Consider the following 26,327-nt stretch of genomic DNA (forward strand, 5'->3'; position numbering starts at 1 on the left):
CTGGAAGTGAATGTCAGGCACCTTGCTCCCAGCCCTGGCTTGCTGCCTATGGAAGTTAGTATACCTTAAGTCCACCAGCTCAACAGGCCTTCTAGGCTTTAGGAGATAATTATGCTTGCTAACAAAGGTATAAACATGCTTCCAATTTACAAATGGCTTGTCTAGCTGACAGGGCTTGTATGATAAGAAGTGACAGAAGCTCACAGCAGCTGACTTAAACTACTTCTTTTGCCTTCCCTTCTCACCTTGATAGCACTTGACCTTTGTTAGCTTGGCTTACTCATCTCTTCAAGAGAAGTATTTACCCTCTCAGTCCCATCTTTTGAGGAACTAAGAGCCACATAAATATTAAGAGTTATTCCCAGGCTTTCCCCAGTCACAAATAAAGAAGCAGATTTCCATTATCAGAAAGACAATTAGTTCTAGGTCTTTGCAGGGAAAAAAACTTTTAAGAAGCCTGCGTTCACCAACACATCATAGACCTGCTGCAGAAACAGCTGCTGAGGTTACAAATTTTTTACAATGCTACTTGAATTCTCAAGCTCTGCTATGAGCCAGCCTTAGCAGTAATATTAAACTGCTTGCACTATGAGGGCCTGTTTCACTGCTAGGCATTAGATTTAGATTGTGGTTTACCATGAAAGGAATTGTGGAGAAATCAGACTGTAGCCATGTTTTTCCACTGCTATGTACACCTCCCAGCACGCCACAACAGGATCAGAAGCCAACAGTTGATTCTGCACCAGCTCCCCAGTCAACAGAAAGGCTAACCAAGTTGTCATTACATTATTTTCCTCTCGGTGACCGAAGAACTAGTAGGTGTCCAGAGTAAGATTCAGATTGCAGGCTCAGTTGCCAAGTTTGCAATCAGAAGAAAATGCAATAACGGCTTTACATATGATGTAAGCATGTATTCTGGAGTAAGTGGTCTGTTAAAATGCCAGTTAGCCTATATGGCAGTTTTTAAAGTGAAACAGCCTCAAGTTATAAAAAAGCTAGTGTCTTTTTCTTCTACAGGAACATTGAATTCAGCAAAATGAAGGTACATAGTTAAAAGGAATTCACTCTAAAATCCACTTTTAAAATAAGCCTGAGTTCTCCCATTACTTAATATGATTTTTCCACTATGCCTAGGTGAAATATTTTTGATGGCAAGATGACAAATTTTTCATCCCACTCAGTATTAAGTACATGCAGAATTACATTGACTGGGCATACAAAGCAACTGTCTGGCACTCTGCAGGCAAACAAAAAATCTACACATGTATTAATTGGGTTGTTTCTCCACACCTCCAGAATATCTGATAGTGGGCTAAATCACATGGTACCACTGTAAGGCAGGAAATCTGCTCTGATATAATCAGTCCTTGTCTACCTTCCTATCAGCAAATACAGAATGGTTTAGCTTATGCTTTGTAGGCTTGTGTAATAGTTCATTGCATGTTAGGGCAAAGTGATAATGATTTCTGCTTCTCTTTTTGTAAAACAGTATCTAGCAATACATACCTGTATCTAAAACTTCAGCTACACCTCCTCAGTGTCTCTTAACTCCTTCCCCTGTACCCCTCTTATTCATAGTCCGTATTACAAACCACCACAGAATTTGCAAGATGTGACAACTGACATTTTAATAACTTCTTTTATTGCCTTATTCCTCAATCGACAGCTTAAACTGAGCTTTTTCAGACAGGAGAGTCTGTGTGGTACCAGCACATTTGGGGAGTTCTTGTGGCAAACTAAGAAGCATTTAAATCAGAGTCTACGGCTCAAAGAGACAGATTCATTAGTGTCTCACACACCCTATTCTGAACATATGAAAAAAAGCATCCCAGTGACTGGTGGCAAAATAAAGGCTTTTAAAAGCCTGATACCTTAGCTACAAATTCACTTCTAAAACCTCCCTCCTGCAAATGAAATACCAAATGAGTGGAGAAGGTAGATGGAGAGAGACTTTTGAGGAATTTACCTTCAATTCTATTTGCTGCAAGCATAACAATAAACCCCAAACCAACAAAAAGATGACAAATTATTTAAGTTCTGGCTCACCTTCCAAACATAGACAAGATAAACTTTTTGTAGTATCACTCATGCAAGAACAGGAGTAAAAGGATATTAGACCAGGCATAAATGTCAAAATTGCTGATTAGATTTTTTTTTTCTTCTTTGAGAGTGGAAAACAGCCACAAAAGGTTTTCAAGGCAAAAGGAATAATTGTTTAAACATTCCACTTTGCATGAGCATGCCTTTTTAGTCTGCACATATCTAGATAAGGCGTAGGAAAAAAGTCTGTTCTGGCATTTGTTAGAGAACTACACCCAAAATGTTTGTAATGGGCAGTCCCAAGTTGGGAATATGGATTATTACTTTTGCATGGTAGCTGCACACACATGATTTTAATAAAAATCAGTTACTATTTGATTGTTTTTTAAGCAATAAAGCAGTATCATTTTATACTGGTTGAGGGCTATACTAGGAAGAATAAAGCAAACCAATGGGTTTATGCAACCTTTCCCCATCCTTGTCATCATGATACCTCATCAGCAACACCTCTTTAATTCTTGCCTTTGGGGTCTCTTTGGATAGTGAGGTTTTGGGTAGGTACTAGGTGGAGACACGAGAAAAAGGCAATCTCGTTCTGTTTGTAGTCATGCACATTCTTCCATTTTATGCCTATTCAGAAGTCTGGGTGTGTTAGGTCTACTAACAATACCCTGATGAATTAATCTCAGCTAGTATCTTGCTTTTGGATCCTTGGAGAACTAACTAGGCTGTAGTCAGCACAAGTCTTGATGACTAACAAGACAAATTGACATTTATTCTGAAGTCAGAATGGAAGACAGACATATCCAGCCCTGGAGCATTAGAATGAATGAGTTACATGCTTGTGAGACAAGTCAATTGATTTTGGAGACGAAGAAGTGAAAGCAGGCAGCTCCGTTGCCCATTGAAATATGGTATCCACCAGAATCTGGAACCAAAACTATGATCCCAACCTCTGTGCTGAGCAAGTGTCTGTGAAACACACTGACCATGTTAACCCTGTTATACATCATTTCTCTCCCAGAAGACAGCCACACGTGAGACATCAGACTGCCATGTTGTCCCCCTATTTCATTTAAACCATATATACATTCTGCACTGAAGATGGAGTCCTTCATTTTTATATGCTTTTCTACTATGTCACCTACAGTTAGCACTCCAACTTTTTCTCCTATTAGTAGTTGCACTGTCAAGTTTGAAGTAAGCTTCATTTTACAAGTAATATGTTATAAATCATGTAATTAGATACTCTGTAGGCAAACACACAGAATATGTAAATTTGTTTAGGCATTTCTTACTACACGGAAATTTAACTTTATTCCATTCAGGAAATCTGTAGCAAGACTGTTGAGGTTACAGAGTACAGGAGGGAGCCTTTCAAAGGTCTGTCAGCCTTAACAGTTTCTATTACCTTCCACTTGTTTCATTTCTGTAACAGCCTTCCACTGTTTAGTTTGTCTGCTTGTTTTAAAGGATTTGCATAGAGGCTCCCCAATGGCCTCCCCTCCTTCTTCATACACAACCCAAGTAAACCTGCCATGTTAAAAAAAAAAAAAAAAAGAAAAAACAAAACACCCAAGCAAACAACAAAGCCTTCACAATGAAGGAACAGCTATCCTGTGACAATACATCTTTGGTATTAGAGTCAGCCTGGACAGCAGTACAGGATGATCTGAATCTGGGGAGGAGAGTTTGCTAGAAAGTATGTGCATTCGCTCACAGGTTCTGCTTAAACACAGTGTTCACAGTACTTTAAGCTTTAAAAGTAGGTGTATAAAGCAGAAAACCAGCCCTGATCAAATGACAACCCAGAGGACACATACAAGCAACTGTAAGCGAGCAGAAGAGCCTGCATCATAGCTTTCTTCATACTGCCAGTAAGGGCATCTCCAAGAAATTCATGCTGTGCTAAAGAATAGGTTGCATTTTAGGATTTCATGCAAGCTACAAATCAAGACTAATCTACTCTGAAGACAAAAGCTTCAATTTGACACACAATAACACAACACAGTCCCAGGTACAAACACGTAATAGGTCTTACCAAGACCATTTTTGTACTGTAGGGAAAACCATACTTACTGAGGGAGTACTCAATTTAGAGGTTAAAAAACCTTATTAGTATCCACTTTTTCCCTTAAGCACACTCTTCTACCATACAAAATAAGCTCCATCCACCCTGCTCCACTAGCTGTTCCAAACAGGCATCATCCAGTCAAATAATCCACCTGCTACTAGTAGACCAGTTAGCAATCAACATTGGGAAGAAAAGGTATCAGCCCAGTTACCAGTATAGTCCAATGCCATATCTGTTACCAAGACCAGTAAGTAGGGTCACTTCCTTAACCCCAGTTAAGGGGTCTCACCAGATTAGCATGAGAACAGTCCTGCTTTTCTTACTGACTCTTCACAAGGAGGGCTGAGACCAAGGTAGTTCACTGTTACCTTGCTCTGATGAACCTGGCAGAAAACGTAGAGGATGCAGAAAAGCTTTCTGGAGGATATATACTCCCTTATTTTTTTGTTTGTCTAGTGACAAATGGAGACTTAGGCAAAAAAAGGAGTTTGCTCAGAATAGGGTGGGTTTGTTTTGCTTTGGTTTTTTTGTTGTTGGGGTTTTTTTGTTTGGGTGGGTTTTTTTTAAATATATCTCTGGAGAGCAACAACCAACCTCCCCACCAAACCCACAGTCATTCTTATGTCAGTTGGCTTTGTTAAAAAGTATAAATAATGGCATGCACATTTGCTAGAGAATGAAATTGCTCGATTTCCTGAACACTCACTGCATTTGGAAAGTCACATTTGGTGCTAAGCAACATCCATAAGGGGGAATTAATCCAGAAGACATGAGCTTATCCTTTTCCACGTGGACAGGTGCATCTTACAGCCCAAAGAGGAACATTCTCATCTGGGTGTATTTAGGTACTTACATATATGAGAAATCAGTAACTGTGAGTGTGAGTGCCACTTGATACTTTGATTACTGCCAAATATCTCAGAAATCCTGCCCCATAAACACGTTAAACCAAGCATTTTAAAAAAAATAAAATCTTTTTTAAACTGCTAAAGCTAAAAAAGGAAAAAAAAATATAGACCAAGTTTCATTTATTTGAAGAAAGCTTGTTGTTGAATTGCCATGCTGGATCCCCTCTGTCTTTGGCAATGGGAAATGCCTCTGAGCTGCTTTCATGTCATGCAACCACTACACAAAGCCAAGCAAAGGAAGGAAGAAAAGTATGGGCAGCAGGCAAGCATAGTCTTATCCCCAAGCTCCTTTGAGGGAGCACTCCAGGTTGTTCACAGTGTAATGGGGCTTTCTCCCCCAGCAGATCTGCCCAGCTAGAAAGAAATCAGTCAACTAAGGGCACAAGGAAAGAGTTTACAGGATGTCCCTGATTTGGCTGAAGGCAATCTCCAAGCACACATTCTCATGTATACACTTATGACCATCAGCACCTTATATTTACTAACAAATAAGCCTGTTAAAAGTTAATCAGAAGTCCTGGGTACGACCACTAGACACGGGTATATGACTTCAGAACTAGTTATAAAAATAGCATGAGTTTCAATTAATAACAATTAATTTCTATTTCCCCTATAATATGTCTGAGCAGATTGTGAGAGCAGATTCTGTTTGACAAAAGGAGATACTAAGACCTCTCAGTTTGAATTTTCAGCTAAAGAGTTCAAGCCACCTAATTCTTAGTCTCTTAAAATAAAATCAACCTACGGAGATATTTTTTTTTAATGCCAAGGGTAGAGTTAATTTCAGATTAAAAACCTTTGCATACATTGTAAGCAAGCTCCTTGTTGACACAAATGTATGACCTAAAAATACAAGAATTAAATATGCCTCAAAGTGAGTTTAGTTTTTTTAAATCCGTTTTTAAAATAAGCTCCACAAGAACTGTAGGCTTTATTTTCTTATTAGCCACAATTGCTTATTACTAGACTAATTTAAATCTACCAAGGCTTAAGGATAACATCAGTACCCTGAGAAGAACCTTAGAACCATGTTGCTCAGACAGGATCTTAACATAGCCTTAGCTCTAAATTTAGAGAAAGTTATTGTTATTTGTGGCATCCCTCATCCAGAGCAAGCTTTCAAAAAAAATTCAGTGTGGATCAGAAGGGATGATGGCCAGCCTAAGAGACCTCAGTTAGACATACAAAGTGCCATTCTGTTTACTGGTCAGGACAATGTAGAGCACATACAAACATACTATGTTCTTGCCTTGCCTGTAAGCCACAACTCCTCCACATGTTACTCTTCCATTCATTTACAGATGCCCAAACTTTTATCATGAAGTAGTGCAAATGACATATTAAGGAGCTTATAAGAAAAGGGGTGGAGAACTGGTAAAATGAACATTTTTGCAGAGATTGAGCTTTAGAAAGAGTCCCTAGGTATTGTATGGCAATGAGAGTGATACTTCAAAATTATAAAGTTATAATTGGTCCCTAGTTACCTCACTATGCAGGCACTACCAATCTGCCACAATCATTTGAGTGAATACTGAGGACACATTTTAAAAATTTCTAGAACATTTGGAAGAAATACCCTGGAGACAGAGTAGAAAAAAATGGGTAATTCTTTTCAGAAATGAGAAGGTTAGCTTTGACAGCACCTCTAAGACAGCATGTCTAAACTCTTCTGTCTTCAATCAGCCTTTAAACTTGAACTGGCACCCAGGTTCAAAACTATCTGCACCAAGAACCTTGCCTCTGGTAAGCACACCCTCAAAACTGCTACATCTAACAGAAAAGTATTTTATGAAGATTTTAAGAATGTATTCTGGTGACAGTAATTGAATGCCATTTTCACACTACAGAAGTTAAGTCCGGTTCCCCCAATGCCAATATTCAGCTCACCCCAATACCTTAAATATATCCCATCCTAAAGGGAAAAAAAACCCACAAAAACAACACACAAAAACCCCCTTCCTTCTGACAGTCTACAATATAAGGAAAATTGCCTTAAAAAGTGACTGAAGAAGATATCTGTTAAAGCTGACCAGAATTTAAATAAAAAAATAAAAAACCCCACACATTTACACTAGGGTTTCAACAGCCATGCAGTCCCACTGAACATCATGAGACAGGTTAAGCGTATGTAGCACCCAGCAGAATCAGACCCCTGAAGCTTTCTCTCTTTTTCGCAATGCCACACCAATGTATGTATTAAAGGGGTTTGGTGCACAGCAGTCACCACCCACCACACAAACAACTCCACACCAGAATTTCCCCTATCATTAGCCTCCTTCAGTTTACACAATGAGCAAACAATCCGAAGCACAGCCCGCAACAGCACTGCCAGGAGGTTCTGCTGGGAAGGCCGATAGCCACAGCAGGGAACCCTCTTGCAAGGGCGACCACAACAGCTTTCTGCCTCAGACACGCTGGTGCCAGGGGCCAGCCACTCCACCACATAAGAGTCACCCAACCACAACCCAGAACTTCACAGACAGATACATTTCTGTTCCACGTTACTGTCTCCAGAAAGGGCCCAAAACTGTGTTAATTCTGAACTACACAATTGTAAAGAAGAGTTAGGGGCTATGCTGAAGCTACTGCCAGGAAATTCAGTAATGTGCTTAGCCCTCTCATTTGTTCAATACCCAAAACCCAGCTGGAGCAGGGTATATCAGAGATTCCTGGGCAGGAATAAGGACAAAAAAAACCCCAAAAATAAATCAGTCAGCAATAAGCTGAAAACCAGCTTCTAGTCATGACAAGCTGTCAATCAGCTTTTCCATTTTACACCGGTTTTCCCCTCCTGAGCAACACTGCCATTCAGGGGCTGGCAGCAGCTCCTGGGGTAATGAAGCAAAGAGAGGCCTCTTCTTGCCTTAGGAATAAAAAAAAAAGGATGCACTGTCTTTTGATTTCCTTGCATCACACCCTCTTGTCATCTGAGATTTCTTCATCACCCATTTGCCCATGAGAAGAAAACATAAATATCCCCTTTCCTCTGGGACAAACCTCAGCAGAGGTCAAGTAGGAAGCAGGCATGCTGTTCCCAAAACGATGCTGTTCCTATAACTATCAGCCCAATTCAGACCAACAGAAGAGGAGCTGCAGGATGGGGCAAACACCTATTACAGCACTCAGCAAACCAAGAATTAAAGCAGACTGCCTAAGGTGGCTGCATGGGCCAGTCCAATCAGCACAGGTTTACTACAGATAAGCAATACTAGAAGCTGTTAACAGAGATGGGACTTCATCAGGTGATTTGTAAAATTCCACTAGGAAGTTGCTCAAAGAAGATTCTGTCACGTTACCAGTTTGTCCACACTCCAGGAACACAGCACACAGACTCCATAGATGGAACAGATTATTAGAACCCTTCAAACCTCAGAATTTCTTCTAGAGGGAAAAAGATCACATTAAAAGACTTCCAATATATACATATACAAACAACACTTTGTCAGGGTGTGATGTTTGTATTATGACATTCAATCCCAGCTCTTGGAATCTTCCAGGTGTGCAAGGCTGTAGAATTCAAACTAAAATATTATATCTCCTTGTCTGGAGATATAATTCAGGTACTGTTTTAATATATAATATATAAGAAGCAAGCTCCATGTGCCACATCTATGTAGAAAAATCAGTTTCAGATGTAAGCTTCCAGCTTCTCAGAAGTTATAATATTCAGAAACCAGAAGAGACATTTTATTGTAGAAACAAACATGCTGATTACAGGCTGCTACAACCTGCAGTCCCTTGCATTTTCTACCACACCCTCCTGAACTAGAATTACAAATGGCAAAAGCGAAGTTATACAGACCAAAATACTTGTTGACAGCCTTTTCAGACCACTACTGAGAGCAGCTTTTTTGATTTTCTGTTCCAGGAAAAGTTCCCTTCCCCAGATGCTGTTTTCAAACTCACATCTACAATTACTTTCCCTGAGCACTTTCAGACCTGGCACTGTTGTACCATTCCAAAACTGAAGTCAATATTCTTCTATCTACAGTAAAGAAAAGAAAATGCCCATTCTGTTACAGCAAAGTCAGTTTTCTGCTTTTTGAAGCAGAAGACAAAACTATGTGGTGAAAACATCTCCTCCTCAGGTTGCATTAAGATAGTGGGAAAAAAACAATTGGGAACATTGCCTGTAATGATTTTACCTTTAGTCCTCAGTGAAGCAAATGCCTCGAGAGGAGAAGCGTTTTTAACGAGAAGCTACTGGTTTGCCCTTTATTGCTCTTACACTTAAAGGAGCAAGAGGAATAACTCAACAACGCGCTGACCACACGCTGACCAAACAACCCCAAGGCTGCACAAGCCTACGCAGCAAGATGAACACTGCTCTTGGGGCAAGTAGCAGGCTGCTGTTTCATTTGCTTCAGGGTATGCCTACACAGAGAGCATTTGTTAAAAAATGTTTCTCAGCAGAAGAGAAGCATCACAGATGCATCACGGTTGGAATAATTTCAAACCACGTAAATAGGAAATACATGTCTTCATGAGGAACTTCACAATGAGAAAGAATCCGAGAGATTACTGAATCAATGAGAGAAAATCCTGCCTCAGCAGAGACCTGTAAGCATCTGTTTGTGTTACAGTACTTTGACCTTTCAACATCTAAGGCTCCGTTTTTCATTATTCGGCCACTTGTCATTTTGCGTACCCTATAATGGATACTTTCCTTCACACTGGAAAAAAAAGCCCAACTACTGAAATTCTCATTCCTGAGCAGGTAGCTATCAATGTTAGCTGAAACCACTATTCCACGGCTATTTGTACCTGTGTAGATGGCTTTCTTAAAGTCAGGTCATCTGGGCAATGCTGCTTTCCATGCATACATCTCTATTCATGGCAGTTATGCTAAAAGTAGCTCTAGGAAAACCTCCCAGAACAGAAAACACTCCACAATAGCAACACATTGTTCTGTCTGTGACACCACAAAGAAAACAGGGAGCAATTTTCTGCTTTAGCCAGAGATTGCAAGGACTTCTCTTGCCAATAGAGCATACCGTTGGTACCTCCTCTGGACTGCAGCTCCAATGCTCTACATGTTTGACATATAACTTCATCATTCAGACATATTGCTGACTGCATCTATATTGACTTTTTTGTTTGTTTGGGGCACTAGTGCTCTTTTTGAATCAAATCACCCCACTTATGCATTAGTTCAGGTTGCAGAGGTTTTGATACTTGCAAACTGAATCCTTTTCTGAGGAAACCAAGCCAGATGCGTATCAAGCCAGATGTGTACCAAGTGTGCTTGGCCCCTTAGGGAATTGTAAGGGTCCAAATCAACAGTTAGTCTTTTGGCCAGTAATTAATTGTTTGTGTGGTAGAGGCATTTCATCCAGGGACTACACTAAACCTGGTCCAGAGTAAAAATCTCCAATACTGTGGAATATGGGGCACCCAGCAACAACTGTTTTTATCTACTCCTGCGCTCTGAATAACTCAGTATATGAACTGTGTAGGTCTTCCCAGGACAACATGTGGTGCTAGATCCCTTACCTGACTCTCTCTTCTTCAGCTCTTTTAAGCTCTGCATCCCGTTGCAGCACCTTCATTATTGCCTCTTGTTCCTCCTCTGTTAGGAAGCTTAGGTCAATCATCTTGTCGTGTGTGTAGGGGCTGGTAAAGTGTCCAGGAAGATCTTCAATCCTGCTGAGGAGGATAGTCTTGTAGTCCACTTTAAAGGTATAGAACAAGAGAAGTCTTTTTCAGCAGGCACTGAGAAAACTGGACCACGTTACAGTCAGTGGCTTAAGAACCCCAAATGTTACTTTCTTGCAGTAGAGTATGTGCATGCTTCTCTAGAGGAAAGACTTTTGGGAAAGTGTTGCATTCCTGCTTGCCATCACAATGATGTCTTCTCAGCTTGTCCTCTCAGCTCTGCTTCCTGGAGTAACAGTTCATTGACCCAGCATATCCAGTGTTTAAGAACAAACAAAACATCCCCTAAAAGAGAGACAAGGAAGAACAAGCTGTAATATCAGGGATCAGGGAAGTAGATTATGTATGCATTTTTAATTAAAAGAAACAAGTTTTTCAGTGTGATTAAACTACTTTGTGAAGTTCAAATGGTCACTTCGAGTCAAACCTGTTTTACAGGCCTCTTGAACAAGGTGGCCATGAAAATATATTCCTTTCCAATATGACAACTCACACCCTAAAACACAGAATCAAGTGTCATTCAAATGACAACACTTTAAAATAAGTGCATTTTGAGTTGACCTTTAAGTCAGCAGAACAATTTGTAGGAGAGGGAAGGGGGAAAAAAAATACCAACATAAAACCAAAAACTAAATCAAGAACACATATCACATTCATTTAAAGTAAAAAAAAAAAAAAAAAAACAAAAAAAAAAAAACCAAAACCAAAAAAAACCCAAACCCACAAAACACAAAACCAAAAACGTGTAGTCCTAACTATTGACATTATATTCAATAGCACACAAGAAATCTGTGTCTATGGCTATCAATACACAGATAGACAAGAGCCAGGTATCTCAGAAGAAAAAATCTATTGCTGCTTGCAGCCCTGATTCACAGCAAAGCAGCAGAGTGAGGCAGCCCAACATGTATCTGTGGCGCTCACCTTCTGCCAGTGTAGACTTGAATCACATCCATGAACTCTCTTCACAAGGGCTAGAAGTTGGATTTTGTTTATTTAAAGAAAGATTGCCTGAACTCCAGGAACAGAAGACTTAAAGGAAAAAAAACCAACCACTTGTGCTAAAACTCACAAGCTTGCCATGCTGGTTTACTTATCATTAGCACATTTCTAGGACACCATTTTTGGCAAGTCACCAACCAAACAGAACAAAAGAACCATCCCATTAGGACAAGCCATTGAACTTTTGGACCCTACTCCACTCCTACCAAACTGTGTGCCTTGCCCTCCATACCTGTCTTCCCACTCCAAGTCTTCAAAGCCTCCTTTCCCCTTTCAGGGAATGAGAAAGGCAGCAGTCATCACAAGCCCTGGAGGAAAACTCTAGAGGAAGCTGTCAGAACCCTGCCAAACGTAACATGTTGCAGCAGTGACATGGGAGGAGGCTGGGAATGTGTCAGAGGAATTTGTATGCTCCAGTTCAAGACTTAGGGAGCATGTTCCCAAATTGGTGCAATGACTCTTTCTGCAGGATTTTGTCTTCTATTTGTAATAAAAATGTGTATTGCTCGTAAAATCTTCTCACATGCTACTCGGAACTAAAAGCAACAGGTTTAAGAGATTGTTTCCTCAGGTTCCCCTCAAATGGGAATTCTATAACAGACCTTTGACCAAAATTCTCTTTCCCCCAAAACGCACAACGCTCCTCACTGAAATGTCAGGTACTAGGTTTGCAAAGTCAAGTTTCTTACAGTAAACCTTTTAAACTTTCTGGAAGCTGCTGTTAGCTGCTGGTTGGAGTCAGAACTGCTATGTTGTTCTGACTAGTTAGGCTGAGCTCAAGAGGAAGGGAACCATTTGAGTCATTTCCTTTTCCTTTATACCAGCCCCTGCTCTGGGAAGGAAAGTCAGGGCATCTATGGTGTCCATAGGCTGCAATACAACTTAACTTACAAGATATAAATTAACTTTTACTCATAACATTTTACCACTGATAGTGTATAATTATGTCAGGAATCCCACGTAGGCTCAGTCACTGTCCTACAGAACACATGAATAAATGTGAAATAATTTCTACATAACCATCTTGAATATGTGAATTAGAAATCATGTGGTACGTGACCCTCATTGCTTTATCCAAACCAGACTGCATTTACAAGCAGTAATTTAAAATGCTGTTTTGCCTCTGTTTCATAGGCCGTGGTACCAGAGGACTATTCACTTACAAGGCAATCCCAACCGTCAAAGACAAAAACCTCTCCTTCAAAAAACCTCAGGGGAACAAGGAGGGGAGGTCAGCTGTATCTACAGTAGAGCCTCTTAGTGCCCCAGGGTTACAGCACCACGGATATAACGAAGCCAGAGAAAAAGTAATAAATAGTTTGAATTTAATGTAAGCCTTAGAAACATCCCCAGTGACAAACCAGGTGAGAGACAGAAGCAGATATTGTTATTGGACAGGTCTCTTTATTAGGCAGCTACCATCACAACCCTTTAGGTTTTTGTGTGTCTGCCTTAGGCCCTTGCAGTGTGACACTACTGGCAGACAGGATGCTGATATTGTATTGATCTAATGACCACTAAAATCACGAAACGAGTCATTACACTTGGCCACAGAGTTCAACCAGGAGAGTAAAAACAAGATATTGGCACTGGGACTGGTCAAAGAGAAACTTCATCTCTAAAGATAACAGCAATTCTTACAGATGTGGAAGGCAGCTGCAGCCAGGTTAATGATTATTCCCCCAACAACCCCAATGCCCAACAACCTTCTGCATGTGGTTATGTTTGGTTGCTGTATTTATCTTCTTCAGGAATCTCATTGGGATTCTGTTCCACAAGGTTGATATAACAGTATCTCAAACAACCTGCCATCTGTAACTTTATTTATATTTAGAAAATGACAGTTTTATAATTACACAGAAGTAAAAAGTACTTACTATTGGGCTACCAACAAACATAACAATCCTAAATTTGTTGAGGACCTACAACACTACTCCTTCGGCTTAAGAACAGGTATGGGTATCTGTTTTGACTGTCGTGTGGAAACTTTTCACACCATCTGATACACCAGTCAGCATCCACAGTGCTAATCCAAAGCCCTGGATGCTGACTGTGTAGCATGTGCACAGCTGGCAACAGGCACAGAAGCTTACGTTGCAACCACAAAACCTGGACAGCTCAGAACTGGAATCATCAAGGATTTTTCTTGGAAATCAGGCAAGTTTCTTGCCTCAGGTCAGTCAAGTCTGTAAGAAAGCTGTTATAGGAATGATATCTTACCATGTCTTTGTGTTTAAAGAAGGCTGAGGGAAGAAGTATTATATTGTCTATCAGATTAATTTAAAAATCTAAAAGGAATAGTTGGACAGCATTTACAAAACAAGCTGCAGGCTTCACTGATGTCTCACAGTGTTCAAATTAATAAAACTAGTGGAAGCAGAACTTCAGTTCTCCCCAGCTGAACAACAGTTTGCAAGGGCTGAGCGTCCACACAGGCTGTGAGAACTCACAGCAAGCTGCACTGCTACTATACTTGCCAGATACCATCATTCTGTAGAGCAGTTTCTGCAACTAAGGTTGCACTCCCACTTTGTTTTCAATCAGATGCAAGATACCAACCTACCCTGGCAGGCTCTTAACCACTTTTTTTCCTATATCAGACAACAGGGTTCCACAGTTCACAAAGCTGTGTTTTGCTAAGTTTAACACTATGTCTGGCTTAACTGAAGCACATTCTCCTCCCAGCTCTTCAGAGGACAATCCAACATGAATTCTTATCCACCTGCATTCATCCTGTATTCAGATTTACATGGCATCATATTAGTTGGCTTTGATCCCACTCTAGGTTATGATAAAAAGCTTCCCGCGTAGTGCAGCTGAGACCCTTTACGTTCCTTTGCAAAGCTAACAATATAATGCTTCAGTTAAGGCATGCCTGAGTACCTGAAAAACTGGCCCCTGATCTCACTGGATAAGCAGTTTTAAAAACTAGCAATAATCAGTCGGGTTCCGTGCACATACCCGCCCCCCCCGGCCTTTAATGTTTATCAATCATACAGGGCAAATTGTATCACATTTCACTATGATAACAAGTCTTTAGTCACTGGAACCATGCCAGTCACAAACTGAAAACAGAGCAGTTCTTAGTCTCTGCACAAAGAAGAAGAAAACCCCTTTCTGTGGGTGGTGTGCTCGGCCAACCTCATGAGACCCACTGATACAAGCTACTGCAAGGCTGGCTTTCTGCAAAAGATTTTTAGCACTGATTCCAAGCACAGACAGTAAAAACTGCTGGATTAGAGTATAGCACCTGTTAAAAGACCTAAGGCTAATTAGAAAAATTTTTAAAATTTAAAAAAGAATAAAAAATAATCAATGCCTTCCTCCACTTCAAGCAACCTGCTACCATCACCCCAAGCTTAATTCTTTTTATTTCTTTTTTTGACAATTTTTTCTCTTAAAAGCCCTACATATGCCAAAAAAAACCAAGCGGTCTCAACAGTTTGGTGCCACTGCAAGTTCAATGGGAAGTTTTCCTTTGCCAGGGAAGTTTTCAGATCTAAGTGTCAAATAAGACTGAAAGATCCATATCAGACTGAATAAATCATGGAAAGTGATAGAAATACCACGTTGACTGGTTTCTGGAGAAAGGCTGTCATGTGCTGTAGACCAACATTTGTGAGTCTTGGGATATTTGGCATGATTTTTTTCTTAAACCTTAAATTCAAGTGAAACCACACAAAAATCTTCCCTTTCATAGAAGGCTTCTAATCCCTGTAATAAACAGGAATCTGAAATTATGTTTTATGTGACTCATGCATGAAAGCTTCTATGTTTTGGCAATAAAAGAAACAGAAAAAAGACCCAAAATATAGTTTCATACACACACTCTTAAGCCACTCACAACTTCCAAATGCTTTAGGCGAGGCACTCATCCAAAAATTTTAACTTATAAAATTTCTGAGCACCTCTCAAGCAGTTATACACCTCAATTCCTTTAAGTAAGGCTTTACATTTTTCTAGAACAGAAATCATAATAGAAATATAACCTTGTCCACAAACTTGTTTACCCTACAGAAACCTCTGTTTGTGCCCCCCACTGCTTTTTCCCCAAATACAAAAGGGGAATCTTAATTTGAATACTGCATTCCAAACACTATGAGATATCCCATTAAGAGGTACCACAATCATAGTTTATATTTTGAAATTTTTACTCTGTGTATACATATAGGATGTAATGAGGAGAGGCAAGAAGACGTTGGAGTAGTTTGCCATGGCTGACATTAAATTCATCAACAGGATCAGAAAACAAACAGTAAAACCCAAGTCAGCTGTTCCATCCAAATCAACAAGATTTACTTTTGCATGCAGAACCCTCATAATGTCCTAAGTTTACATTGCAAAATTACTTTTCAAGTGCTCTTTGTATAGTAGACCTAAGCTGCTAGAGCTTTGCTCCAGAGAATCTGTCTCGAAGCCAATGCCTTCTAACAAGAGGAAAAAGGTGACAGCCAATCCTACACTTTTGGCTGCTTTCACACCCCTATTTGTGCCAACTCCTTCACCTCCTGCAGGCCTGGCTAATCAGCAAGTCTCATCTGTATACATCTTCAGCCTATAAAGCATTCAGTTACAAGTAACCTATTGGCTCTTAAAAATGAGAGGGTTTGGGTTTATGCATTTGAAAGCTACACATTTTCCTAACTTTATTTCTCCACTGCTGCAACATATCAGCGCTAGCAACAAGGATGAGTTGGAAGTCCAGACATAAGGCAACAGGAAGCTGAGGAAGACAGATAAATGGAATTGTATAATATAACAATTTCCATCTGCACAGAAATTCATTGTCAGAAGAAAAGTAACTAAGTTTGGCCTGCACCCGTGCTCAGGAAATAGTAAATCTTTATTTTGAAGCAAGGAAGCCAAGAAGAACACTAACAGCAATAACAGCTTTGCAGAGTTGACCCCTACCACCCTGGGAGGTCACCTTAAGCAATAATGGTACCTCTGACTGAGTCCTACAAGCTACAGCTTTACAGCAACAACAAAAATAAATCATCACACTCTCCTGAACAAATTTGATTCTCCACTGACAGTTAAGCAGTACAGTCACAGGTAATTCAGCACCATCCTAAGCTTAGAGAATATAATTTTTCTGTAAATACGTCAGGCAAATGCCATGAAGGGAGAACAGCTAATTAAGCTAAATGCCAGTGCTGGCACAAGTGCAAATAGTTTAAGATGGTCATGAACATACTTGTGCAGAAGATCAGAGGATTATGGATTTCAGTTTGAGCAGTGGAGAAAGAAAAGCTATTAAATTTCAAGAGGGACTAAAGTCATCATTCAAGAGAGTTTTAAACATGGTTGCCTGCAATGGTAAGGACCTGAACTTAAAACAAACACAAGAAGGCGTGTTGTCATTTTAATTCGTGAAAGGGCAGAAGAGATCATCCAGCACGATATGCATATCTGTAGCCAATCCAGCTGCTCTTTCAAGAGGTGTTATCACAGCATTTTCAAAATTATAACAGCTAAGTGTACACAGTGTATCATATTTCCAACAGTCCCAGAGATTAACTTAGAGAACAGTATTTGCCAACATGTATGTTTAGTCAGTGGGAGGTAGAGATGTTCTTATCTAGCTAGATGTAAAGTGGAGAGTGTTGGTGGAACAGGGACCATTGCAGAAGTAGGGGATATCTATAACAAGGCAACATTGAAGTTGCTCTTACAAACATAGCGATGCTTCATTTTATTCCAGTAATAAATCTACGTGTTCTCCTGTTCAATATCCATCACAATACAGTTAAGGGAAATAATCTACTTATCTGCAATTATAGGACCAGATAACTGCTCAAAACAGCCACAGTGGGGAAAAAAATTAAAAATATGATACACAACAAGCCTTGCTCACACCTTACCCTTCTTCAACAGTACCAAAATGATCCCTGTTGTCTTTAACCTGCAAAATAGTTGCAATCTTAAAATATTCTCACTGACAGCCTTATATAGTGATCTTCAGCCAGCTGGAAGAAATGCAGCTAGAGTAATACAAGCACCAGAGAAAAATTCTGCTTTTCTCCAGGAACATCCACTTTGCTGGTCCACACAACTCTGCCTGTGATTTAATTCTACTCTTGTTTGTTAAGAAGTCAAAACCTTCATCACTTTGAGGACTATACAGGCAATTGTTCTGTATTACACAAAGTTTACTCTGAACAAGAGAGCAAAATGTTAATAACAGAGAAGATAAAAGTTAACAACTGAAAATTGGAAGAGAAAAGAATAATTTGCTTTGGTTGTGGCCTAATCCCTCTAATCACATATGGCAGCTTGCCATTTCTTTCATAAGGCTTGGATATTGGCAGCAGTGCCTAAGAATGTCAATCTCTATACCTATTATGGTATACAGTCATTAGGCCAGTGGTTTCAAGAGGATGTGGTCTCTGGAATAAGAAATTTGGAAATTTAAGAGAAGCCTCAGGGAAACACACCTAAATTTTTCTTTTTCCCTGTGACCACTGCTTGTCAGACTAACTATAGATGCCATGCCATTTATTTCACATTGCCATAAGTATAAAACTACTCAAAAAATTTTTTTTGAAGCAGCTTCAAAATCACAGGGATTCCAGCAAGTTAACATCAATATCTCATTATAAATTCTGAGGTTCTTCAAATCTAGTTGTATTTTCTTGCACATCATACCATTGGCACGTTGTTGTGGTTTAACCCCAGTAGGCACATTGTTTGAATTAGTAGTTCTTCTAGTTGCTAATTCTTTTCATTGAGAGTTACAACACAAAGAATATTTTCTCAGGGTAAGGGACTTGAAACATAATAATGAAGGTGACTCAGTTCTCTAGATCTCTGAAGGTAGAGCACTGTCTATTGTGTAACAAATATTCTCAATTCCCTTTGCAGAGGGACTAGCCTCCCTCCAAAAGCAGAAGTGGGGGGGCTGCTCACAAGACTCAAGCTCCCGTTGTCACTTTCTCATTCTTCATGTCAGCATTGGCATTAGACCCACACAGCATTCAGCTTAAGAGAGCGTTTTTACATCTTGTTTGAAAACAGATTCAAGTAGAACACTAAAACATTTAAGAGAGATTGAAAGCAAACCGATTCCTTTATGGGAAGCTATCTCCTGACCATACATATGCTTATCTGACACACTGCTTAAAAAAAAATCCCAGATTCTGTGAGCAGTTACAGCCCTCAGCAAATCATATAACTAGTGGTGTACTTTACGTTGTTTTCTTCCCAGGCAGGTGTTGGCAAAGTCTTCATTGTACTTGTAGGATGTTTTCTACATTAATTCCCTTGATATGGATAGTCAAAGAGTAGTGCTGTGGAATTGATAAAAATCCCTGTTGTTAAACATATTATTCTTGGTTTTAGCAAATTTTAGCCTTAAGCAAATCAAAGTTGCAATGTTCCCAATGTAGAGGTGTTGACAAGTGTAGATATTAGAGACTTCAGGGGAACTATCCTGCCTCTACCCTGCTTCCTTGGTCTCATACTATTCAGCAAGTACTTGAGTACTTTTTAACTAGTACTCTGTTCTAAAAATTGTACCACTCAAGAATGGAAGCGTGCAAAAATGTGTGACTAATTAGTAAGTATTTCCTATCAGTGGCTACTGGCAAGTGACACACTTCCTGCATTTTGATTAGATATAGTTTTCTAAATGAAAGAGAAGAACTGAGCAGCAGTTTACATAGTCACTCTGTAGTCCTGACTCTCTGCTAATGCAGGCTTTCTAACAAGATGACATTATTAAGGGGCTAGCAGCACTGATGGAAAGAAATTCATGTTACAAATAGCAAACATGGATTTGCATTCAAATACATACTTAGACTAATGTTCACTGTTGAGCTGACAGTAAGACATTTTGGAGAGCAGTTTCAGTCTTGGACACCAACTGGAGGACTTTTAAGTATACAGTTTCTGAAGAAACTCTGAAAAAGGTTTATTTCAAAGCCTGTCCACATGACTCCTCTGATTATTTTTATCTCATTATGGGAATCCATTAGTCAGTATCTCTTGCATCCTTGTGACTTTAATAGTCCCCACTCTCACTCCTCATTTGAGTCAAGGTGATGAGCTACTTGAGCAAGGACAGCCACCATCACTGACAGACTGATTTTACTCCACTATGTTTGTATAACTAGGAACCCATGGGTTAATAGGTTGCCCCTTTTATGTATCACTTCAAACTGCTCTAAAGCACTGTCACAGCCAAGTGCTTAGGTCACTGGTGGTAGCGCATTTCCTCTGCAGGAGGGTGCACAGAACAGCTTTGTGGTACGGGTTGAGCACAAAACTGCCAAATCAAGAGGGCAACATTTTACGTCATCTTTGCCTCCCCTGAGGGAGGCCACCGATCTCAGCTTCACCAGAGCATTTGCCTGTAGCCCAACACAAAACTGAGATCACGCAGAACATCGCAAAAGGCACTCCATCATTCTCAGACATAATTAACTGTATGGACAAGTAGCTGTGGGAAACAAAATCATCCCTTACTCACCTAAATCACTCTAATTTGTCACTGCAGCCCCCCTACTTTTCAACTACCAACCTTGTCATTGTAACTATAGCTCAGTTTAACTGATTACTAACATGCACAAAGAGCCAGCAAACAAAACAAGCCCGTTGGCTGTCCTTTCTCATGAGGTGACTGACTAACCACTGACCTTAGACACTTACTTGTGTTAAGGTTAAAATTACCCACTTAATAATTGATGTAATCTTAAGGCTACTAAGAAAGCTTGCGTCAATTAATTCAGTCCTTGTTACAGTAACTGAGGCACACACCTACCTGAAAACCGGGCCTTACACAGAATCCAATTACCAGCAGAAATCAGATGCCAGAGGAAAAAGAATGTTCTTTAGGAGTCCTGCTGTCATAGAAACAATAAGTAAGCTAAAGAGGGATGTGGGAGAAAAAGCACTTTGGTAAAGTTTCCAGACAAGTTAAAAATCAAAATGGTTAAAAAAAGCTAGCCTACAGTCTGCAGATAGGCTAGTCAGAATCGGGTCTCATCTCAGTCACCAAAATTAACTTAACCTTTGCAATTAAGTTTTTATTTCAGGGTTATTGTTGGGTTTTTAACAGATACATTAAGAAAGCTTACTATAGCTCCCTATTACGAGGAAAATCACTCACCTTCCTGTGCATAATGATGTTTTAATGGATAGCCCCACAATATGAATATTCCATCTACTAGCAGGTTCATTCTGGCTAAGTTGAAACCAGCAAGCAGCAGCGTCAGTCTGCCTTAATAGTGATATTAAATTGCAAGAATAACAGGAAGTCTATCAGCCATGAAAACTTCACTCATAAGATTGTTTGCACTGCTGGGCTGGGCTATATCATGCAAAACCCAGTCTTTTCGCTGACTGGTACCAGTTTCACTTATAGCCAGATCCAAACAGAGCACTCGGGCACGAAAAAGCAAGGTAGCTGGCTGTGGGCACAGAGTCAGCGCTATGATGCAAGGACCCAAAAGGGATACAGTGAGAGCTAAACCCAGTTGCTATACGTGAGAACTGAGGAGCAGGGAACAGTTTCTGTAGCAGCCTACAGTTGCACTGGATGAGGTATGATGTCAAATCACACTGCATGAATGGGATTTGCCCTATAAATGCTGCTGAATAGCCCACGGATGGGAGAGAAGGAGCAGAAGATTGTGATTGAAATTGTTTCTCAGCCACAGGTAGCAAAATCAGGATTTTAGTTTGGGAGGCTGAGTTTTGGAATGTAATGCCTGTCCTTGAACAGGTATTTAGTTTTGCAGGAGTGGCTCATTCTTTAAGAGCATAGCTATGCAAGGTGTTAGCTCTGTCTTGCACAATGGCTACAGCACATACCCAGGAAGTAGCCAAAAACAGAGCCCCCAAAACCACTTAACCCAAGAGGATTCAAACTCACATCCCTCTGTTTACCAAAATATATGACAGTCTCTGAAGGTTTCACTTGGTTTACTTTTAACACTTCTTAGGGTTGCATTACCAGGGATTAAACCACCCGTCTCACAGAATGACCATAAATTTAAAGTGATGTCACAACCTTGCAAGCAGAAACAGGAACCCAGGTCTACTTTCTCTCAGCCAGGCCACCACATCACAAATCAAGCTCTCTCTCTCTCCTGACTTCCCTCCTCATCCAGCCAGCCCTGCGTTCCTGGCTACACAGCAGTACAGTACTAGCAGAGCAGAGGGAACAGGAGAGTAACCCGAGGGTATTAATTTTTAATCCAGGTCTCAATCTCCAGAGAAGTACTGTAATCACTACAGTAAGAAACAAGTAAGTAAGAAACAAGACAAAATTAATGACATTGCCACTAGCATAAATTATCCCAGGCTTTAAAAAAAGAGCAAAAAGCAAAAAAAAACCCCAAAACAAAAAAAACCCCAAACAACAAAAAAAACCAACCCACAACTCAAAGAGCTACATACTCATGCAATACCCAGGTGGAACATAGGCAACCTGCAAATTCAGCATGGTCAAAAAAAAAGACCGTAACTACTTTGTGTGGGCGGGACCAGAATAGAAGGTCAAGGGCTCACTACTTCTGGTTGTTTGACAGATTTCTGCTCAGGACTTAGACACATACCTTTTGCTTATAGTGCCTAAAGTGCACTTACACACTATTTTTGGACCTCAACCTTAATTTTTCATAACTGATGTTCTATTTTAATGCTGGTTTTGACTCACATAAGCCATTTAAATTCAGTAGAGAAGAAAAGCATGGGGGAGATTTTAAGATCTAAAAAGCTGATAGTCTAAAACCATTTCTAACCCAGGAGTTCTTGAATACACTGATGTACCTCTGGAGCTCCAGTTACATGACTGAGATTACATAGTCTAACTGTAGTCCATCCAGGCTGTACAGAAGTAAATCACTGTCATTCAGAATCAGACTGTTAGTAACACTGGGCAGGCAAGTTCATATGGAATTTACCGATATTCAGTTTGATCCTTTTGTAGGATAAAAGCATCTGGTAATGAGTCTAGGATATTGTTCTGCTAGTTACTCTGCAAATAAGCATCTCCTTTGTTCTTACCTTTATTTTCATTTTTACACACACATTTTTAAATAGAGAGACAAAAATGCAGGATTTCCTTGACTGGGAGAGAAAAAGAAAAGAAAAATTTACTTTTAGAAGATTTATACTACAGAGGAAAAGGAGTATAGCAAGATGAAAGAAAAAAAATTGTCAAGTTGTTTATTAATTCAGTGTATATGCACAGGATACTGAGTGGGATTCAGTTCATATAGCTCCAGATGAAGAGCTATAAAATAAGAAGAGGGGAGAAGTATTCCTTTCTTTCTCCTCACACATACATTATATCTCTTCCCGTGGCTGCTCTCAGTGCAGTAAACAGAGTCAAGTTACATATAGCAAGGAAACCTCATACCATGAAGTAAGAATCTAGCACAGCTAGTTGCTGTACCCAGGTGAATTGGAATGACTCTCTACCACAATAATGAAGCATGAATAAGTCTGCTAAAATCAGCTGTCACTCACTTTATGCCCAAATAAGCTAAAGAACTGGAGACTGCCAATACAGCACATGCAACATCACGGGCTTGACATACCACAAAGCGTAAGTGTTCTGGCACTGGAAGACCAAACTAAGGACCCTCCTTAAATTGACTTATGAGCAACCTAAATAAGCTGACTTTAAATGCAACAGGTGATGGACTTTGAGCACCAGAAGGTTACCTACTGCTTTTAGCAGTTATCTGTTAGTCAGCCATCCTGGATGAAGAGTACTTTCTGTGCAGAGAAAAAAATTCTTTACTATGGTTCAAAACAAGTCACTATTGAATGAAGACTAGCTTCCATAGGGCAGAACCATCACTTTTAATTAAAGAAAAATAAAATTAAACATTTTTTTTCCTATTGAGAAACTACGAATTACTTTCATGTTTCCCTGCAAATAATGTTTTCTTATCAGGTTTTTATCTGAAGTCTGTTCTGTTGCTTTCTGTCACAAGCACAGGAAACAATACAGGGTAGAAAACAAGTAATTCCTTTGACTTCATTCCACTGTTTAGCTTCCTGGTTAAGCTTTTTTTCCTAGATGCAACAGTTAAAATCTCGCCTTCTGTGCAAGCATCAAAGGTTTTCTCCAAGTACTAAATTGTAGCAATAATTCTACCTGGGAATCTGGCAAGTGTCTCCTGCAGAATAACAGGACTTTACTCCAGAGAGTATATCTGCCCATGGTCTCTACCCAGTGCTTTAGAGAAAAGACAAATTCACCTTTCTGTCATCCATTTTGGGGGGCAATGGAGTATTGTTTACTCTGGCCTTTGTCAGCATTGGTAAACAAGAACATGATGACCTATTTCACTGAAATTTAAAAGTCTGACAGTGAAACTGATAATACATTATTCTGGGTTGCAAGAGATGATGGAAGGAAACTTCCTTTAACATGAGACAGGTCCAATGACAGCTTCAGAAAACTCAAGAATGTGCTTTGCAGCCAAAGCAGAGGTCAGCTGCATCCATAAGGTAGATGCAGAGTAAGCAAGATGCTTATTATTTCCTTGCCTTAAACCCAAACACAAGCACATTAAAATACGGTAATTGGTAACAGTGCATAAATATTGTCTAACATTGTAACATTACTAGCAGTATTTTAACATAGCTATGCATAAGTATATAAATAACACATAAGTGCAAATGGACAGACACTTGCAGTATACTTGCCCAAACAGTGCACAGGAAAACATAGCCAAATAGTAAAATCTGCCAAGATAAGAGCAAAGGACAGAGTGGGCAGGAAGATGTCAGGTGAAACCAAAATAAACCTGCAGAACAAAGAGGAGATATTTATTTTGCAGGATTATTCTGGTTCCATCAGTCATAAGAAAGATGCCTAGCAAAACTAGGGTAGAGTCTTACTCCCCAAAATAATATTAAATATGTCAAAGGTAGATGCAATCATCCCCTTTTCTTGCAGGGAGGCAGCAAGGTGCATAAAACACTAACAATAAGAAAAGAAAGATGGTAATTTATGAAAAATCACAAAATGCTCACTTTGATTCCAGCTTCTCTTGCCAAAGAGCTCTCAAGCACTTTACCATGACCGCAGCAACCAAGACCATCAAGAACTGTAGTCATGAGCACTATGGACATCAGCTCCACGGCACTGTAGACTCCTAGGTTTACTACCACTTACAGATGCAATTGTTAAGAACTGTTTGGAAAATGCAGTGATAATGACTGATGGTAATTAAGAACTAATAACTGGATATCTGTACTGTTGATATATGTCAGTTTAGTAAAGTGGTCTGATTCATCAGCCTTTTAAGCACTCCACCACAGACATCTCCAATTCTCTAGTACGTGTAAACACACAAATATTTTGTTGCAACACTCCAATTCCTTCATCTATAAAGGCAAATCAAGTTTATTTTCCGAGCATCCCACAAGCATGTTTTAAGTCCCCTCTCCTTCCACTTTTGAGAGAGTTCAGAAATACTTGTCTTGCCACTTGACAATCTGTCCCCAGATTTAAGTGACCTTTATTCTGCAATGGCAATCATATAAACAGACCCTTCGGCTCACATAGGAAAGACACAACTGAGTGCATTAGACTTTAGGGCCGGTCCAACTCTGCAAGTCACTCCAGAGACAGCGTGGAAGATGCAATTAATTTAGTGTTTTGAAATGAAAGCGTTTACTATTTACATAAGGGTCATTAACATTTCTCAGCTAAGATCTAAGCACCCTCTTTAAATAAGGAGAGTTCTTTTAATAAAACAGGCCCCTACAGAAGCTAGGTGCAGGTAAGTTTTTACAGTTACTCAGCTCTCGCCGCCAGACAGGAGCTCCCTTCAGCAGAGTAGGGACGTCTCAGGGCACGGCCCCCCTTGCAGGCGGGAGGCTGCCGTCCCTCACACCGGCTCTCCAGACGGGTTCCGAGGAAAGTCGCTGACAGGCGGCCCTTCCCTCCGGCCTTACTAAGAGGGGCTGGGCAGGGGAGCCACCTGTGAGATCTCCCCCATCCTCAGGCGAGCGGGCCCTGCAAGCCGACCACGGCCAAAACACTCCCGAGCGCGGCGCAGCCCGGCTGCCGAAAAACTTGGGAGTCGGGGCTCCTCTGCTGCCAACAGACTCACCCTCACGCCGTTCCAGCACTGCGGGCACGGGTGGCTTATACGCCTTTTTTTTGGCCTCTGAGTCACTCCATCAGCAAGACACTCCCACACCCCGAGACCCCTCCGGGCAGCCTCCCCTCTCCCCAGCGGGCCGGTGGCAGCGCGGCTCCCCGCCGCCTCAGCCCGGCAGGACCCCGCCGCCCTCCTCCGCGGGCTGCCCCAGCCCCTTCCCTCCGGCCGGAGTCAGCCTCAGTTACCTCGTCCCGGCGGGCAGCCGCTGCCCCACGCCGTCTCCCCGCTTGTCTGAGGGGAAGGGAGGAGGCGGCGGCGCGGGGCGAGGCAGCCCCGGCCCGCCGCCGCCGCCGGGCCAATGGCGGCGCCACCTCCCTCAGAGCGGGGCGGCTCCCCCTCGCCTCGGGCCCGCCCTCCGCCGCCGCCGGGCCAATGGCGGCGCCGCCTCCCGCAGAGCGGGGCGGCTCCCCTCCGCCTCGGGCCCGCCCTCCGCCGCCGCCGGGCCAATGGCGGTGCCGCCTCCCTCAGAGCGGGGCGGTTCCCCCCTCCTCGGGCCCGCCCTCCGCCGCCGCCGCC

At 41.0% G+C, this 26,327-nt stretch overlaps 1 protein-coding gene across 1 annotated transcript in view; it reads right to left on the reverse strand.

The window, feature by feature from the left end:
* SYTL2 (synaptotagmin like 2) overlaps window positions 1-26,120 on the reverse strand; it is a 62,918-nt gene extending 36,798 nt beyond the window's left edge. Inside the window, exons 1-2 of the mRNA XM_069808522.1 lie at window positions 25,997-26,120; window positions 10,516-10,962 (exon numbers count right to left, since the gene is read on the reverse strand). Coding sequence (XP_069664623.1) covers window positions 10,516-10,616 — 101 coding nt within the window. The 5' untranslated portion in view covers window positions 10,617-10,962; window positions 25,997-26,120. The remainder of the gene's footprint in view (window positions 1-10,515; window positions 10,963-25,996) is intronic.
* Window positions 26,121-26,327: the final 207 nt, after the last annotated feature.

This window comes from Haliaeetus albicilla, chromosome 20 (genome assembly GCF_947461875.1).
Source record: "Haliaeetus albicilla chromosome 20, bHalAlb1.1, whole genome shotgun sequence".
Lineage (NCBI taxonomy): Eukaryota > Metazoa > Chordata > Aves > Accipitriformes > Accipitridae > Haliaeetus > Haliaeetus albicilla.